This window comes from Tamandua tetradactyla, chromosome 14 (genome assembly GCF_023851605.1).
Source record: "Tamandua tetradactyla isolate mTamTet1 chromosome 14, mTamTet1.pri, whole genome shotgun sequence".
Classification (NCBI taxonomy): Eukaryota; Metazoa; Chordata; class Mammalia; order Pilosa; family Myrmecophagidae; genus Tamandua; species Tamandua tetradactyla.
Window position 1 is genome coordinate 1,021,455 of NC_135340.1, and position 17,113 is coordinate 1,038,567.

Consider the following 17,113-nt stretch of genomic DNA (forward strand, 5'->3'; position numbering starts at 1 on the left):
GATTTTCCCTTGATTTTAACTAGCAGAGACACATAAATTTCTATACAATGCTTTGTCTGAATTTTAAAAATAAAGGAATTGGAAAAACAACAACTCCAATTCCCACGGAGCTGTCAGCTTTCAGCTTTCAGGAGACTGTACTGTGTGTGGTTAGTAGCAATGGGTTAAATCCTCTGTTATTAACGAAGACTAGAAAAGAGCCCTGGAAAAGGTCAGCAGGGCTTAACTGGAGCTCGAGGAAGTGGGTGAGGATGTTTACAGTTCTAAATGGAGCATATTTCAGCTTTCTACACAAAGAATGCTTTCTTTCTCCTTTTACCATATCACTGAAATGAGGTGGCCAACTTCTGAAGACTCACAAAGGGATTTGTTACTGAATCGTAAATCTAAACTTACACGGTATGAATTTCTTTCCTTCATCTCATTCCACAGACCAGCCCATGACACTGAACATCTTTCACAGGCCATGATGACATTGAACACAGTGTCTACAGAATTTTATGGGAAGAAAGAATGGATGTTGAGCTTTCTTTTCTTTTTCTTCCGTCTTGAACTTTGTGTGTTTAAAGCAGGCATGCATAGTCAGGAAGCCACGTGCCAGACAAAATCACTAGTGGTATTGACACAAAACTTTACCACTGAGGGTGGGTGGGAATCTAGATCCCATGGTGTTCAAGAACAGAGTGATGAATTGTGAGTTTTCTGTGAAAAATCATCTCTACCCGTTGTAGTTACCATTCAACACTTCATATACATTGCCACGGAATCTCACCAGTGAAAGAGAACTTAGAGACGTAGAGACTCACGATCAAGGTCGTTTCCTCAATTTACAAATGTTCACATGAAGATTGGGAAGACATATATGACTTGCCCAAAGTCATAGAACCAGCAGTGCCAAAGCTGGGATGAAGCCAAGGCTTCCTGAGTCCAAAGACTGGTATCTTTAAAAGCCTACAGCATTTTCTTGGACATTATGGAATATTTCCCCTAAATGCATGGGCTACCTTTTCACCAGGTGGAAATAGTTTGCCTGGATGAAGAATGAAGCAGATGTTGGATGATGTATGGATAGGGGCTGAGGAAATGAAATCGCCCTGGCGAAATTCTTTGTGGGTGACCAGGCTGCATGTCAGAACCACCTGGAAGAGAGTGCTGGCTCTCTATTGCTAGGTATAAACTACCACAAAACTTACAAGCTTAAAATAACAGCTATTTTATTAAATCTCACAATTTTGAGGGGCAGGGAACTGAGTGAGTTGCAACAAGGTGATTCTTTTACTCCATGTGGTGTCAGTTAGGATTATTTGGTGGTATTTAACTGGCCACTGGATGCTTCACTCACATGACGCATGGGGCAGGATGGATGTCTGAGCTTGCTTGGTCCCTCCCCCATAGAGTCTCACGGAATCTCTATATCACTGGGTGAAAATCTTAATTCTGCAATTTACTGGCTATGCGACTCTGGACAAGCTAATTTACTTCCCCACATCTCAAATTTTTCATAAACAAAGTGGAATTAATAATAATAATACCACTTCATTGGGTTAAGCCTCCACCCTTTGTTTCCATCATGTACTCCCAAAGAACTAGGAACTCCTTGTTGGAAGACTCTTCCCACTGTCAGGATCTGTTTGCCGTCCCCGCAAGGCTGAACTCTATGTGAAGCAGAATCATTCCTTCATGTTTTGGAGCAGATCCCCAGTGATCAGCAGGGTTCCTGGAATATGATATGGAAATAATCAGATGTCAACCAAATAAAGGAACATGTGTTACTATACTTGTTTAACACTCAATAGTAGTTTGATCGTCATGATATCATCATCAGAAATTACTTCCATTTTAAAGACAAAAATAATAAGATTCAGAAAGTCTAAATGAGTTAACAATGCTAGACTCTTAGCATGCAGTAAAGGTCACATCAGAATGCAAAACCTCTTGAGTTTTTGTCCAAGGCATCATCCTGTTTCTCCAAAAGATTTAGTACTGAGCACTGGTTTCCTAGAAAGATGTTCTAAATCAAGAATGACAGATAAATGGCATATGCACCCCAGCTCCCTCCTCTTGCACCCATGGCAGACATTAGTAATAAATCACTGCACGTGGATGTAAGATGATAAGACACTTGAGAAACAGAGCCCTAGGGAGCCTCCACTGAGCGATTCTAACTAGCCCGTGAGATAAACCTATTTTCCGCCCTGCTATAAGCTTTGCTATGAACTATCTTGAACCTCAGGGGGGAGGAGAAAATTGACCAGCCAATCTCAGAAACCAACTATTTTAACTTTTTTTATTAAAAAAACAAATCATGTTTAATAATTTGCATGGGGCCTAGACTCGAACATTTGAGGAGAAAAGGGTAAGGGGAATTAAAGGATGATTGGGAACTGTTCCATACCCCAGTAGGCTATCTCCAGTCCAGACTCAATTTCCTCGTAGTCACTTTGGTCTCAATCTCATTCGCCTCACCAGCTCTAAGCTGTACGTGGTTGACAGTGGAGTGAGGCATCGGAATTCATCGCCGACATGGTCCCTCTGAGCTAGGGCCTCACTGCCAGCTGGAGAGCCACAGATGATGGTAGCAGAGAAGGTCTGACGGCCAAGAAAGGGGCTACCAGGAGATTTTCCCTTTGGTCCTACACTATGAACTCTCATTTGTTCTGCTCCCACATGTCACAGAACATGACATAGCTCAGCCTGTTTAGTGTGGCTTATCTGCATTAGAGATTTCTTATCTCTTATGTGTTCATTCAGCAAATATTCACTGAATTTGCATTTTCTAGGCACCGTCTACACAAAGTGAAGAAAAGCTCAGCCGTCTCTATCCGGGAGGTAACAATCCAGTAAGGGAAATACTATGTATATAAAGACAGTGACGTGTCTTTAGGGAATGCAGATAAAAATCTGGAGGGAGTTCTGAGAGCAGGATCTAGTTCTGGCTGGGGATGGGGTGGGGGTGGGGTCTGCAACCAGGCTTTGCAGTAGACAGCAGGGGGTTGGGTGGAAACGGGGCACAGGCACATCCTAAGGCACATCCTTACGGGGCAGCGCACAGGCACATCCTAGGGGTATGAGATGCAACTTGGCTGGAAGAGTCAGGGAGCGAACTGGAGGGAAAGCAGACTCAGAAAATCTTCGATGCCAGACTAAGGCAGAAAAGAAGCGGAAGGCTTTTGAATATGAAAAGTGACAGTTAAGACAAATGCTTCAAGATAAGTGCCCAGGCAGTAATGAGTAACAGGGACGGTAGAGGGACAGATAAAATGGGGTCACTGCTTAGAGACTATAATATTATAATAAACCCGATAGGACAGGCCTGCCTTTGAGGGAGGGAAATGAGGGTGAAGGGATGTGAGAGAGTTTTCAGGCTTGAGACTGCATTTGGAGAGCAAGAGAGAGGACAAAGTCCACACGACTTCCTGGGCGACCAGAAGGACTCGCGCCTTCACCCAGCACGCCGTGGTGCCCTGCTCTGCGCCAGGCACTGCGCTGGGTGTTGGGCGCTGAGGGGAACGGTCTTGGCCCTGCCCTCTGGAACGTGTCATCTAGAGGGAAATCAGGCCAGGCCAAGTAAACGATACCCAAGGAGTGGTAAGTTATCAGAGTGATGCAAGAGACGACAGAGGTGGGGCCTGCTCAGAGGGGGCCGTGCAGGGCAGCTTCTCCAAGCAGGCGACATTCATGCTACAGCCGTGGGCACAACGGGGCCGGGGGAACACACTTTAGGGAAAGGAAGCTATGTGGGCGAAGACTCTGACACCTGGAAAGTAGGATGATGGCAGAATGGATTTTGTTTCCTCCAAACAAAACCTTACACAGCGGCCTTTGGTGAACAAAAGAGACCTCTGAGGCTGTGACTGCTCTGCCTCAAAGGAACCCGGCTCTCCACCCAGAGTCCACTCTCCTGGCTCGGGGCTGAGGGCTCTGCTGGTCGCTGACACGTTTCTCCCCCGCTGACTGCAGAAGCAAAGGCATCGCCTGTGTCATGTGCGGGCCCCTGGCCCATCGGACCTCTCCTAAGGACTCTCAGCTGGAGTGAGGGACCTGGGAGGGTGAGCGGCCTCCTCAGAGCAGCCAGGGAGGGAAACAGCTCAGGGCAGGTGGGGGCTCTGCACCTTCTGGGTTGTGACGGGGGTGGTGGTGGGGACTACTGTTCTTTCACAACTCAGAAGGAGTTAACAAGAGGTGAGTTTGGGGCCCACTGTAGTTAAGAGGCCAGTAGATGAGCAGAAGAAAACAGCTACGGGGCAGATGCAAGGACACAGGACAGGACCACCTGCCTGGAGGCAATGGTGGAAGCAGTACAATGGCCAAAGGACGGATCAAACACACACAAACCAGGGGACATGGAATCTGGATGAAAGCAGAATCCTGAGGTGTGCAGGGACACTCTAGGTGTCTTCAGGAGCCCAGGTTTCCAACCTGGGCAGGGAAGGAGCTTGGCTAGCAGCATCCAGCTCACCAAAGCCACGTTCAATGCCCAAGAGCCTGGGTCACAGCACTCGGCTCCAGGGAGGGCAAAAGACCAAGCCTACCTTGGGAAACAGACTCCCCTCTCCCGCCATTCTGCAGGAAAGCTGGCCATGCCGAAGGCAGAAGGCGTGACGTATGCACAGAAAATGCTGACCTCTGTTCTCCCTGAGGAGAGAAGGATAGGAAAGGGAGTTGTTTGGAGAAATCTGCAACTAAGTTACTGTCTCAGAAAGGTGGAGTGTGATGACAGCTGCTTTTCCTCACCCTTTTATTTCCTGTTCTTGGAGACACTTCTTTTCCCACAAGCTTTGTTGGTTGTTGCTAAAGAGCAACACAACACAAACTTTCTCATCTGCAAGGATGATAGACGTTTCTCAGTGGGACACTGAGCCAGACAACCACAGATCCATGGGGCGGGAGCGTGCACCAAAAGTCTCGTTCTTCGAAGAAAGGCCATTCTCTGGAATATATTTGGGTCGAGAGTTTAACAGAAATGGCTGCCTTTGCCTTTTCACAGAAGTGCACCGAGGCACAGCCTGTAATTTCCAGGGTCCCTATTGCTTAAAAAAAAAATACTCTGCAGTCCTACAAGGCAAGTAAAAGATCTGAATTCAGTGAAATAATTTTGTCATGTTTTCCACTTTTTACTTCTGACTCTTGGTAATTCTTACAGAAACTAGAAAGAACAACTTGAATAAGTACAAGGTTGGCCTGGACATGGGAAATTCATCTCTTTACAGATCCTGTCACCCAGTGAATAAATATGTTCTATTTCCATATTTCTGCTGAAATCTAATCAGTGGCTTTTACCTTCAATTTATAGTTTAACTTTAGTTCCTCCACATCCCAGAGGGGAAAAGAAAAACACGGCCATTTTTCCCATCAGCATCTCATCAAGTCTCGTTACCCTTCTTAATAAAATCAGCACCATGCAATTAGAAACCAATTACTGTCCAGTTTCTCAACTGTCTAAACCATATGCATGGACTTTACCGATACACATGTCAAAATGTAAAATTGTTTCATTTACACATTATCTCACACACACAAGTTCTTTCTCGGAGCAGGTTATAAGCATTTTGTACTCTAGAAGCGTGCGTGTTACCTTCTCCGTTTCCCTGTGTTAAACCCCAGCACAGTCCCCGGCGCACCCTGACAGCGCAGCTGGCCAGAGGCAGGCAGCCTCCCCACTGAAACCTGGGCGGCGTCCAGCATGAAGAGAGAGTCCGGAGTGAGTTGGGTGAGTTTCCGAGGCGCAGACAAGGCCCCGGGTGATGCAGAAGGAAAAGAGGGACACTCGCGCAACTGGGGTCTTCCAGCTGGCCCTGGGATGCGCTGGGAGAGGGTTTGCTAGAAGATGCGGGGTGGGGGCTTCAGCATGCGGGGTGAGAAGAGGCCCCACGACCGCAGACTGTGTGCCCAGCAGGGGGGTCCCGGCGCCCCCGCGCTGGCGGCCGTGGTGAGTGCGCCCTGGGGAGCCAGGTTGAGCAGGGCGCGCCCAGCTTTGCATCCCGGGCGCCGCGCGTCCCCCCGCTGCCCCGGAAAGGGGCGCTGCTCACGCCGCCACACCGGGTTCCCGCGGCCCGTGAGGCCCACGCCAGCGCCCTGCGGGGACCGCGGTGGCCACCCGAGCGTCGCCCCCAGGGGCCTCCAGCTCACCCGCAGCCTTGCTGCGCCAGCAAAGTGAGTCTTCCTCTAAAAGTGCCAAAATAACCGGCAAAGATTCGTCTACGTGCTGTGCAATCATCACTGAATTATTGCTCAAACATGAAATAAAAAGATTCAGATTTAAACAGCTTCAAAAATCTTACTAATTGATGTTAGAGCAATAAATGGCTAAATGATAAATGATCCCTGGATAATTCCTCCCAGACCATTTAACCCAGTGGGTCCCTCCTCTTACTTCACCTAATTTCCTTCATAGAATTTACCATGATTTGTAATCATTTTCGAGGAAGTTATCCATTAAAGACTTTTCAATAGATTAAATTGGTTTAATTATTTCCCTAATTATAGCATAGGAAACTATCTATGAAGATTAAATATAGATCCGTGTAAGTCCCTGGGTACCATTTGCCGTCTTTAGCCCATCACATAATGAGTGTCCAATAAATCACTGAGACTGCTGTTGCGGCTGATGGTAAATAAGGGGCAAAACAGTTTTCTAAGAGTGTTTAGTGAAATAGCAGAACTAGGCGTGTTGGTGGGCCCTGAGTTACAGCAAAAGTGAGTAATTCAGATCACTGATGAGGAACTTGGGCCATCAAAATTTTTTAACTTATATTCAATATGCTCTTTTTAAGGATACAAGAATAGACTCTGGATACAGGTGCTTAAATCAAAGCCACATAAATCTCTCTTTTCAAAATCATGACTAACATATCAAAAGAATACTAAAATAGGGAAAAAACCTGCATGAGCCTGAAAACTAGGATGCCACAAATTCAAGGGATCCCTAGTAGGTGGCAGATGGAAGCAGATTAAAGGGAAGCCCTGGGTGTGCCTTGGAGCCCTTCTTGAAAGGAGCAGGATTTTGCAGGAAATTTAGTAAATGGAGCCTCAGGGAACTGTGGTTACCCTGCTAAGTTTAGAGGGCTGAGGACTGGAGGCGAAGGACAGCTGTGGGGTGGAGGAGGCGAGCAGCTCCTCTGAATCCTCTTTCCTGTCCCAGAGCGGCAGCAGCAGCAGCGGCAGCCAGCAGCTGCAACACAACACCTGTGGCCCGGCCCGGCCTGGGGCCTGCGTCCTGCAGGGGTCTCGTCCCATCTAACCATCCCCGGGCAGGAGCCCCTGAGCAGAGAACAAACAACTCTCAGAACCCTGGGTCCTCACGCAGCAGCTTCACCAAACAGGCTCAAGGCTGGGTGGACACAGGTGCCCGAGTGGGACGGCCACAGCTGCCCACGGCCAGCCTCCCCGCTGGCTGGTGAACCACGACAAGTTCAGGTCACGCTCCACCGCCATCCTCTAGCTTAGGGTCTGAGAGCAGCTTCCAGAGCGCTGGCCCTTTGGTCAAACAATTCCCTCCGAACCCCTACCAGCTTCTGACCTGTTCGCCTCAGGGAAGTTGGCTCTTTGGCCACACAATTCCCTCAAAGGACTCGATAGATTCTGACCTGTTTGCTTCTGGGAAGTTCCACATGTCAATGACCACACCCAGATTTCTTTCCTAGACATAATTCTTAAACCCAATTTATTTCTCACTCAACTCCTTTCTACTCTTTCTCAACTTAGTGCTGGCTGATATGGAAGACGGGAGAAACGCCACACCCTTAGTGAGTTCTTTACCTTGAGACTGAGTCTTGGATGACTTTCACTACTCAAAAAGAAATTTTTTTTTTCCAATCTACTTTCCTGCTATTTGGGCTCTAGAGGCAGTCCGCTTTTCTTGCTTTACAAGTTCCAAATCACTGGACTCTATTCCCTTTTCATTTCTGCTTTCAAGCCAACAGTTCTTATTTGAACTCACCTCTTTCTTCTATAACTTGGCAAAATGTAGCCTCTGTTAACGAGCTTATCTACTCATACACTCACACACACACACACACACACACACACAAGCTATTCTTTATTCAGCTTGTCTTCCTAAAACTATGGGCTCAGTAGGCGTTTTATCTACCATACAAGTTATCACCAACAAATGTTTTTCCAAAATGTTTTGCCACTGCAAATCACGGGTCTCCGTTCTCCAAGCCTGTAGTGCAGGTTTACTTGCTGCCTATTCCCCAATGATTAAGATAGTATTATATATTAATTGTTTTGTTTTGGCAACACTCCACTTCCTCTGCCATTTCTTATATTTGTTCAGGCTGGGTGTGCGACGTTAGCAGCTGAGGAGCTTTGCCTAATAGCGTTTGCTCTTTCTCATGCATGTCCGATGGCAGTCGAGGGCTCTGTCCATGCAGTTATTCAGGGGTGCAGAGACCGGTGGAGGCTCTCTGCTTTCAGGGCGGCCTTCGGCATTGGCGTGTGGAAGGAGCACGCCTGAGCAGTGACACGTATCCTTATGTCCCATAGCCGCAACTCAGCCACATGGTCCCACCTAACAGCAAGGGAAGCTGTGGGCTCAGGAAGAAGATAAAGCAGACTCGGAGAGGCAAGACAGACCTGAATTCACTCTATTAATTCCAGAGATTTTCACACAGGCCCAAACAACACTATCAACAAAATCTCTGTATTTTCAAGAGACACTTGAAAAAACATTCTGATGCAGAAAAGTTAAAAAAAAAATGTAAACAAAAAATTCACTTAGAAATATTGACACACACACACACTATACATCTAAAATAAAAATTCACCCTTCTAAGTAATTCCTGGTTCTAAACAATCAAAATGATGGTGCTATTTATATTTTTTAGGGTTCAGGGACCAGAAAATGAAATGATCAACTTACGGAAGAAGAATTGGTGGGACTGTAAGTATTCCCGGGTAATAAGGGGGTCGGATCTAACAACGGAGCCGTGGACGTGGCCACACCCTCACCAGGCCAGAAGTGCCCCGTGTGGGGCCAGCTGCTCCCACGGCCTGCTGCGAGCTGACCCCACTCCCTCCACCGCCGCCAACCAGCTTCCCCCCTCCTCATACCTTTTCTCAAACTCACAATTTCTTCTTTTTTTCCAATGTGCCCTAAACCTGGTCCTTTATTTACTGTCTTGCCATACATGACTGTAATTCCTCTACGGCTAACTGCCTCTTCCTCTGAATATTTCTGAGCTCAGAGTTTAAAGAAATAGAATCTAATTAGCCAGCTCATCTTTTGTGCTGGTCAGCCTGAGGGCTGGGGAGTGGGGGCCTGTGTGAAACCCTTACCCAACAGGCAGTAACTGAGGGCGAGAGGGAATGGCAGGCATGAACCTGGTATCCGAAGCCGGTCCTTCCTGCAGAGGCAGGGCTGAATCCCAGGAGGAGCGGTAGGTAGGTCAGGCAGTAAATATTTGTTGAACAAACAAATGCAGACTCTGCCATTTCCAGGTATTCTGCAGGTGCCGATGCATGCGTATATAACCAATGCCGCTTTCTAAAATTATGATATAAATTCACATTTGCAGACCTGGGAAAGGAATCCATAGTATAATGTTGATTAAAAAAAGATCAGATTAGGAAAGAACACGTCTAGAATGATCTTATTTTTGAAAAATGGAAGAGTATCTGTACGCATAAATAAAAGTTCTGATGAGATATACGTGAACGTGTTTAAACATGGTTTTCTCTGAGTGGCAGGTTTGGGATGATTTTAATTTCTTCTTAAATCTTTCTGAAATGTCGGTACATATTTAGCATTGAGTGCACACTGGTATTTTTTATAATCAGGATAATAAATATATTTTTATTAGGGGAAGGAGTGTCTTAAAATATGTGTATCTTTTGACCTAGTAAATCCATTTCAAAGAATTTATCCCAAGAGAATAATTGAAGTTAAGCCCAAATATATTTTTATAAGAAAGTTTAGAGGCTTTATTTTCTTTCTAGAAGAATAAGCTAGTTATTCTTTCTGAGACTCCTTGATTATTCTACAAATGTGACTGAAAGATGAGCCTCCTGTACATTTTCTTGGATGATCTCAAAAAAAGCAAGCTGAGCACTGGGTTTGATGCTAAGTAACCCACAGGTAAAGGTGAGGCAGGCGGCAGCACCCGTAGCTGCAGTCGGGGAAACGGAACCAGTGAAACGATGCTTCTCCACTGTCAACATCGTGAAACCATTTCCCTCCAGTCCAAGTGTTCCTAAGGTTTTTGTATTGAGAACATGTTTCAGAAAAAGGATCTGAAACTGATTAATCATAAAAGAGAGATCACAGCTTAGCAAAGAGTTCCCCCATTGGAACCCCTAATAACAATTCTTCCTCTCTCCATCCCAAGGTTTGGATTCCGTGACTTTGAGGTGTGACCCGTGGTCAGCATTAAACAGACATGCCGATGCCTTTAGAGAGGTGGCCTTAGAGGAGGCTGTGAGAGGCACCGCCTGTGCACACGTTTGCGGCCATGGGTGTGACAGGCACCGCCTTCGCACGCACTCGCAGCCATGGGTGTGACAGGCACCACCTTTGCATGCGCTCTCAGCCATGGGTGTGACAGGCACTTCCTTCGCTCACACTCGCAGCCATGGGTGTGAGAGTCACCACCTTTGCATGCGCTCGCAGCCATGGGTGTGAGAGGCACCACCTTCGCATGCGCTCGCAGCCATGGGTGTGACAGGCACCGCCTTCGCATGCGCTCACAGCCATGGGTGTGACAGGTACCGCTTTTGCACGCGCTCACAGCCGCGGGTGTGACAGGCACCACCTTTGCATGCGCTCTCAGCCATGGGTGTGACAGGCACTTCCTTCGCTCGCACTCGCAGCCATGGGTGTGAGAGGCACTGCCTTCGCACACGCTCGCAGCCATGGGTGTGACAGGCACTGCCTTTGCTCGCGCTCACAGCCATGGGTGTGACAGGCACTGCCTTCGCACGCGCTTGCAGCCATGGGTGTGACAGGCACCGCTTTCACTCGCGCTCACAGCCATGGGTGTGACAGGCACCACTTTCACTCGCGCTCGCAGCCATGGGTGTGAGAGGCACCGTCTTCGCACATGCTTGCAGCCATGGGTGTGAGAGGCACTGCCTTTGCACACGCTTGCAGCCATGGGTGTGACAGGCACCACTTTCACTCGTGCTCGCAGCCATGGGTGTGACAGGCACTGCCTTCGCACGTGCTCACAGCCATGGGTGTGACAGGCACTGCCTTCGCACGCGCTTGCAGCCATGGGTGTGACAGGCACTACCTTCGCACGCGCTCGCAGCCATGGGTGTCTGCATTCTAACAGGGATCCGAGTCTCAAGGTGAAGGAGCGAAGTTGGTGTCCATTTCTGACAGCATGGGGGCCAGATAGCCTGAGCAATTCTACTTCTGGGAACAACTAAAAATAGTGGGTAAAATATCTTTTAATATATTTGAAAATTCACTGATGAGGGGTCCAGAAAGCAGGAAGTACTCTGAAGCCAAAAAAAAAAAAAAATAGTCCTAATGTAAAGTAAAAAGCCAGAAAGGTAAGCAGACACTTAAAGCAGCATTTGCCCTGAGAGATCTGTCAAAACCAAAGGAAACTGAGCACTCGTTTTCATGCCTAGAAGGGTTCAGGGAAAAAGAGACAAGGTCCTGTACCCAGAGAGCAGGAGGCGAATGCGACAGCCCTCCTCAGCTGGGCCCCAGGGTGACGGCTAACTTAAGGGGCGTTCTGCCCTCACACAGTGGAGACGAGAGAAAAAAACAGACCCTCCCTCCACCGTGATTCTTTACTACAAGCCAGACCACTTGACCCCGCACTACCAAGGTGAACACTGAAAGGTTTTGGGTGTTGGTAGTGCCCCAAGAGCCAGGCAGAAGAAAAGAAAATCTTCTCCAGAGGAAATCATCTTAAACCCAAGTGCAATCAATTTCTGAAGATACGATTTTCAAAATATGAGCTCATATTAAAATTTTTTTAATGCTAAAAAACAAGTTTCCATTAAAGAAAGCCAAGAAATGAAAGACTGAGAAATCAAACATGCAATAAATTTAGATTTTGAGAATATTGGACATGTTATAGAAAATATGTGCTATGCTTAAAGAAATAAAAGATAAGTTTGAAAATATGAGCAGGAAACAAGAGATCATAAGGAATTATGATATGAATAAAAGGCAAGAGACTATGAAAATGACCAAGCAGGTGTAAAATAATTGATTTGACATCAATGAAAAGAAACTTAATAAACTGGAAGATATATCTGAAGAAATTTCCAGATACCACATGTAGAGACAAAAGTATAGAAATTTCAGAAAAGAAGTTGAGTCATGTAAAATGGACTCGGCAGGTTTACCATCCATCCGAGCACTATTCCAGAGGATCAGGAAGGAAGCGAGAAGGCTGGGGAGGAAGCAAGGTTTCAGAAAGAATGAGAATTTTCCAGTACTGATGAAAGACAGTGTGTGAAGATTCAGGGTGCCCAGTGAAACCAAGTGAAAATAAAGTCTAAAAGGTCTGTAAGAGTGACATCTTAAACCAACTCCAGGACACCAAAGGCAAAGAGGTCAGAAAAGCACCCACAGCCTTCTGTCGGGATACGGAAAGATGCAGAGAGCATGACTCTCACTCTCACAGCAAGACAAAAGCTGGGTCACCTGAAAATCCACTGTCCATTGCAGAGCTGAAACTGCAGGGCCATGCGCCAGCTCAAACTGCACAGAGAGGCTCGAGGGCCCCTGCCACCCGAGAGCAGCTGCAGATCCACCGAGCCAGTAAGAACTCAGCTAAAAATGTCGATGAGCTGCCAAACAATTGCCAGCTTTGGGCTAGCCTGAGAGTATAGGACCAAAGAGGAATTCACACCCAACTGCCAAGGCGGCCTGGGAAAGGGGGACCCCGTAACCACCACAAGGAAGGCATGAGATCTGTTCCCCCGTCCAGACTATGGAGCAAAAGCCTAAAGACTGGGGGAAGACAGAACCCTCAGGTCGCAACTGGAACCCAGGGCAGCTGTGGAAAGGGAAAAGCGGACAAGGAAACTGTAGCTCTGGCTGGGACAGAGGCAGGGAGCTGTCCTGCCCGCACAGCATCTGCAGCTGGGGAGGTGCAGAGCCCCTGCAAGGCCGCCGCCCCCTAAGCGGCCACACAGCCCCTGCCGAAGACGGAGACAAGCCCGAACGACAGGGGACCCCGTCCACGCGGCACCTCTCCACCTGTCCAGCCGGCATGAAACAGCACGTGACAGCAGTCTCTGCAAGCGGACGGGAGGGCGTGACAACAGACGCGGCCATGCAGGGAGGAGGGGATGCCATGGCAGCAGCCACGTGGCGCAGGAGAGGTAGGACAGCATCGCTGGGGGAAAGGGAGGTCATGCCAGAGAGATTCGCTAGGCCCAGAGAAATGAACAGTGGGTGACATGATACATATGCAGGCAAGTAGGAACGGCGTATTTCCTTATTTTTAATTGTTCTAAAAGATAAATGTCTAAAGCAAAAAAAAAATAAAATAAAATAAAGCATTTATGGTGTATGTAAGAGAAAAAGTGATGATAACAGGCTTGCACATCATTAAAGAAAGGACGGACTGTTAAAAAAAATGATATGGGACATTTAGTGATCCCTAAGAAAAAAATAAAATTGAATCTGTATATAAACGTGAATTCTAGACCCAAAAGCACAAACAATAAAAGGAAACTGTTAATAAATTAGATAGCATCAATAGTACGAACCTCTGTGCTACAAAAAACAACATCAAAAAAGTGAAAAGACCCCCCACTGAATGGAGGAAAATGTTTATAAATCCCATATTTGATAAGGAAGAGACTTGAATCTATATATAAAGAACCCTTACAGGAAACATATAACCCAATTTAAACATGGGCAAAGGATTCAAATAGACGTTTCCTCAAAGGATGGTACAGAAATGGCCAATAAGCATAGGAAAAGATGCCTCACGGCATTTGTCCTCAAGGAAATGCAAATTGAAATCAGGTAAGACTCACCTGATGCCCAGCAGGGCGGCCAGAATCCAAACGCGTCCAAGAACAAGCACCGCTGGGGATAAATCAGAACCTCCCCACACTGCCTGTGGGAATGTGGAATGGTACGGCCACTTTCTAAAACAATCTGGCGGCTCCACAAATGATTAGACATTAGTTACGTATGACCCAGCAATTCGACTCCTAAGCATATTCCCAAAAGAAATGTCTACACAAAAGTTTGTAACTGAATGTTTCCAGCAACATGATTCATAATATTCCAAAGATGAAAATGACACGGATTTCCGTCAACAGAGAATGGATGAGCAGAATGTGGTATATCCACACAGCAGAATATTACGTGGTGACAAAAAGAAATGAAGTACTGATAAATGCTACAATTCGGAGGAACTTTTAAAATAGTATTGCAGAGTGAAAGAAGAGCCAGTCACAAAAGTTCACGTATTATAGGATTCCTTCACACGGAAGTCCAGAACAAGGAAATCTGTCGACAGAAGGTAGATTAGTGAGTGCTGAGCGCTGGGAGGGAATGTGGAAATAGAAGTGGGAGGGCTAAAAGGTACGGAGTTTCTTTCTGAGGTGGTGAAAATGTTCTGAAGTGACTGTGGTCGTGTTTAAGGGGCTGGACGGATGACCTGCGAATACACCGAAAACCACCGAACACTTGAAACTCTCGGAAGAGAATGTGGAAATACAAGCCACCAGCTGGGAGAAGGCATCTGCAACAAATACAACTAACAGAATGAAACGTCCAGACACTACATAAAGAAATTCTATAAACAAACAAAAACAAGGGCAAACTTGAAGAGACATATCAGAAAAGAGAAAATATAAATGGACAATCAACATGAAAAATGTCAAGTTTACTAGCCTTAAGAGAAAGTAAAGGTAAAAGCACCATGCAATCTTCTGTCATGCCCACCAGAAAAGCAGAGCTGATGTTCTGACAATGTGAAGTGTCAGACTTGAGCTACCAGGGCACGCCTACACCGTGTTGGGAATTTAAATTGGTGCAAACACTTTGGAAAATAATTTGACATTTTATAAATAACATAGGATATCCCACTTCTTCTCCCAAAGGAATAATCCTTGAGAAACTTTAGTGCATGTGCCCCAAAAGACCTGCAGAATATTCCTGGCAGTGATGTTAAGTGATAACGAAAATCTAAGGACAACCAAAGTGTTCATGAGTGATCCAATAAGTTTTAAGATCACATCATATTCATTCAATATAATTTTACTTAGCAACGAAAGACAATGAACTACAGACACGTGCAACATAGATGAATCCCAATATATAATATTGTTTTTTTTAAGTTGCAGAATACAGTATAATTCCATTTATATAAAGCTCAAGTATAGGGAAAACTGAACTATGCATTTTTTTAGAGAAATAAATATGAAAGAAATAAATACGAAATAAAATCTTAAAATGAATTGCTGAATAGCACACAGAGTCAGGATAATAATTTCTGAAGAAGGAAGAGTTTACAGAAGACTTCAGAGAGGATGACAGACAATTTTTATTCAATCAGGTACATGGGTTCTTTCTTCAGTCTTGTATGTGTTGCATATATGTATTCTGCATCTATCATTTCAAAAATAATTTCAAAAAGTATATGTATATATTCCCCTCCCCCAGCCCCCCAAAAAGCAAATTTCCACTGGGGCATTTCAAGCCTTTAGGAGCAATTGGAAGAGACTCAAGAGGGAGTCAGGGGCCCTCCTAGCCCCCCATCTCTGAGTCTGAGGACTGCCTGCCCGTCGGGAGAGGGGCCCTCGGACTGCCCTGCTCTCCTTCCTCCTTCTGCCTCCCGTCCCGGTGAACCTCCTGCTTTCCCACGGCCGTCTGCAGATGCCCCTGCCCAGCCCACCCTGGCCCACTCCGTCCCAGCCCCGGCCTGAGCCCAGTCCGCCCACAGCCACGCTCCCGCGAGGACGGGTCCCTCGTGAGCAGTGCCCATGGCCTCAGCAGAACCGGCGCGGCCCTCCATCCCCTGGCGTGGCCTTCGTGGTCCTCCCCATTCGGGCCCAGGTCCCGTGTGCCCAGCCCTTGCGACAGGGAACCCGGTTCCGCCACGCGCTTCAGCCTCGGCTCCGGCACCTGCGCCAGGGCCGGTTTCCAGCGTTCGTCCTCAGGCCTCACGCGCCGTGACCTTGTCACACAGCCTTGGGGTGACAGATGTTCTCGCTGGCACCCGCTCCCCATCCCAGTACTGTGGGGAGTCAGGAGAGAGCAGTTGCTTCAAGTTCACAGTAACATAGGGAGTTAATATTGGTCTGAGCCGTGCGCTCTGCCGGCCGCCCGGCTCCAGGCCTGTTGACACGAACGAGTTGAATCCTCCCGCTGGGAAGTTCCAAACAATGGAAAAACTCTGGAGAGAAATTGATGGCTGTTTTACTTCCAGCCTGCACTGGGGATACGGGGGACATTCCGGAGACCCGTCCAAGGCCCCCCCTGACCTGGCGTGTCTGCTCTCAAGGCTCCAGATGTCCCTGCCCAGGTTCTTGCGCGTCACGGACTGCGGCCCAAGGATCTTGTCGCTACAACAAAAGCTCCCAAACCATGGAAACCGTTTGTTTCAGCCAAACCCAGAGCTGAACTGTATACACAACTTAAGAATCAAGTTGCCTTAATCTTGCATTTTTTGGCTCATTTTTCCTGGCCACATCCTAAAACCGAATGGGTTGAGTTACTAGATGAAAAACAAATTCCATCTGTGGGAACTGTTGCTGTTGTCACAGAAACAAAGGGAAGGTGTTTTTCTGCCGTGTCTTGGAAGAAGTGAAGTCATTGTTTTAGAATGAAAGGATCAGACTTAAATCCCTGCCATATGCAGAAAAATGGACTTAGTTGCTTAATTAGACCTCCTGTTAAAAGATCTCTTAATAAGTTGCATTTTAAAATAGCAAATCCAGGAAAGCTGTTTTAGAGTGGAATTTGAAAATGTGTATTTAAAGTCTTTAAACTTTGTATATGTTTACCCAGCACATCCGATTCTAAGAACAATCGTGAAAGCACCCATGGAATTCTCTGCATGGGTCTTCAGTGATGCATTACTTTTCAGAGTGAAGGAAAAGCCCCTTTACATGTTCAACATAGGAAACTGGTTAAATACATTGTGTGGTAGATTTACTCTTTAAAAGGTAAATAGCCCCCTGG

At 46.7% G+C, this 17,113-nt stretch overlaps 1 protein-coding gene across 7 annotated transcripts in view; it reads right to left on the reverse strand.

Moving 5' to 3' along the window:
• Positions 1–315: 315 nt before the first annotated feature.
• LOC143655539 (uncharacterized) overlaps positions 316–17,113 on the reverse strand; it is a 42,659-nt gene continuing 25,861 nt past the window's right edge. The window contains exons 1-4 of one of the 7 annotated variants that reach the window (XR_013162145.1): positions 9,325–9,444; positions 4,735–4,822; positions 4,533–4,635; positions 316–1,717 (exon numbers count right to left, since the gene is read on the reverse strand). Coding sequence is in view for 1 of the 7 variants with exons in the window: in XM_077126775.1 (XP_076982890.1) it covers positions 1,671–1,717; positions 4,533–4,635 (150 nt within the window). In the remaining 6 variants the exon portion in view is untranslated. Of the gene's footprint in view, positions 1,718–4,532; positions 4,636–4,734; positions 4,931–5,575; positions 5,822–8,011; positions 8,513–9,279; positions 9,445–17,113 lie in introns of those variants that run through there. The other 6 variants (XR_013162144.1, XR_013162146.1, XR_013162142.1 and 3 more) reach the window with 6 other exon arrangements.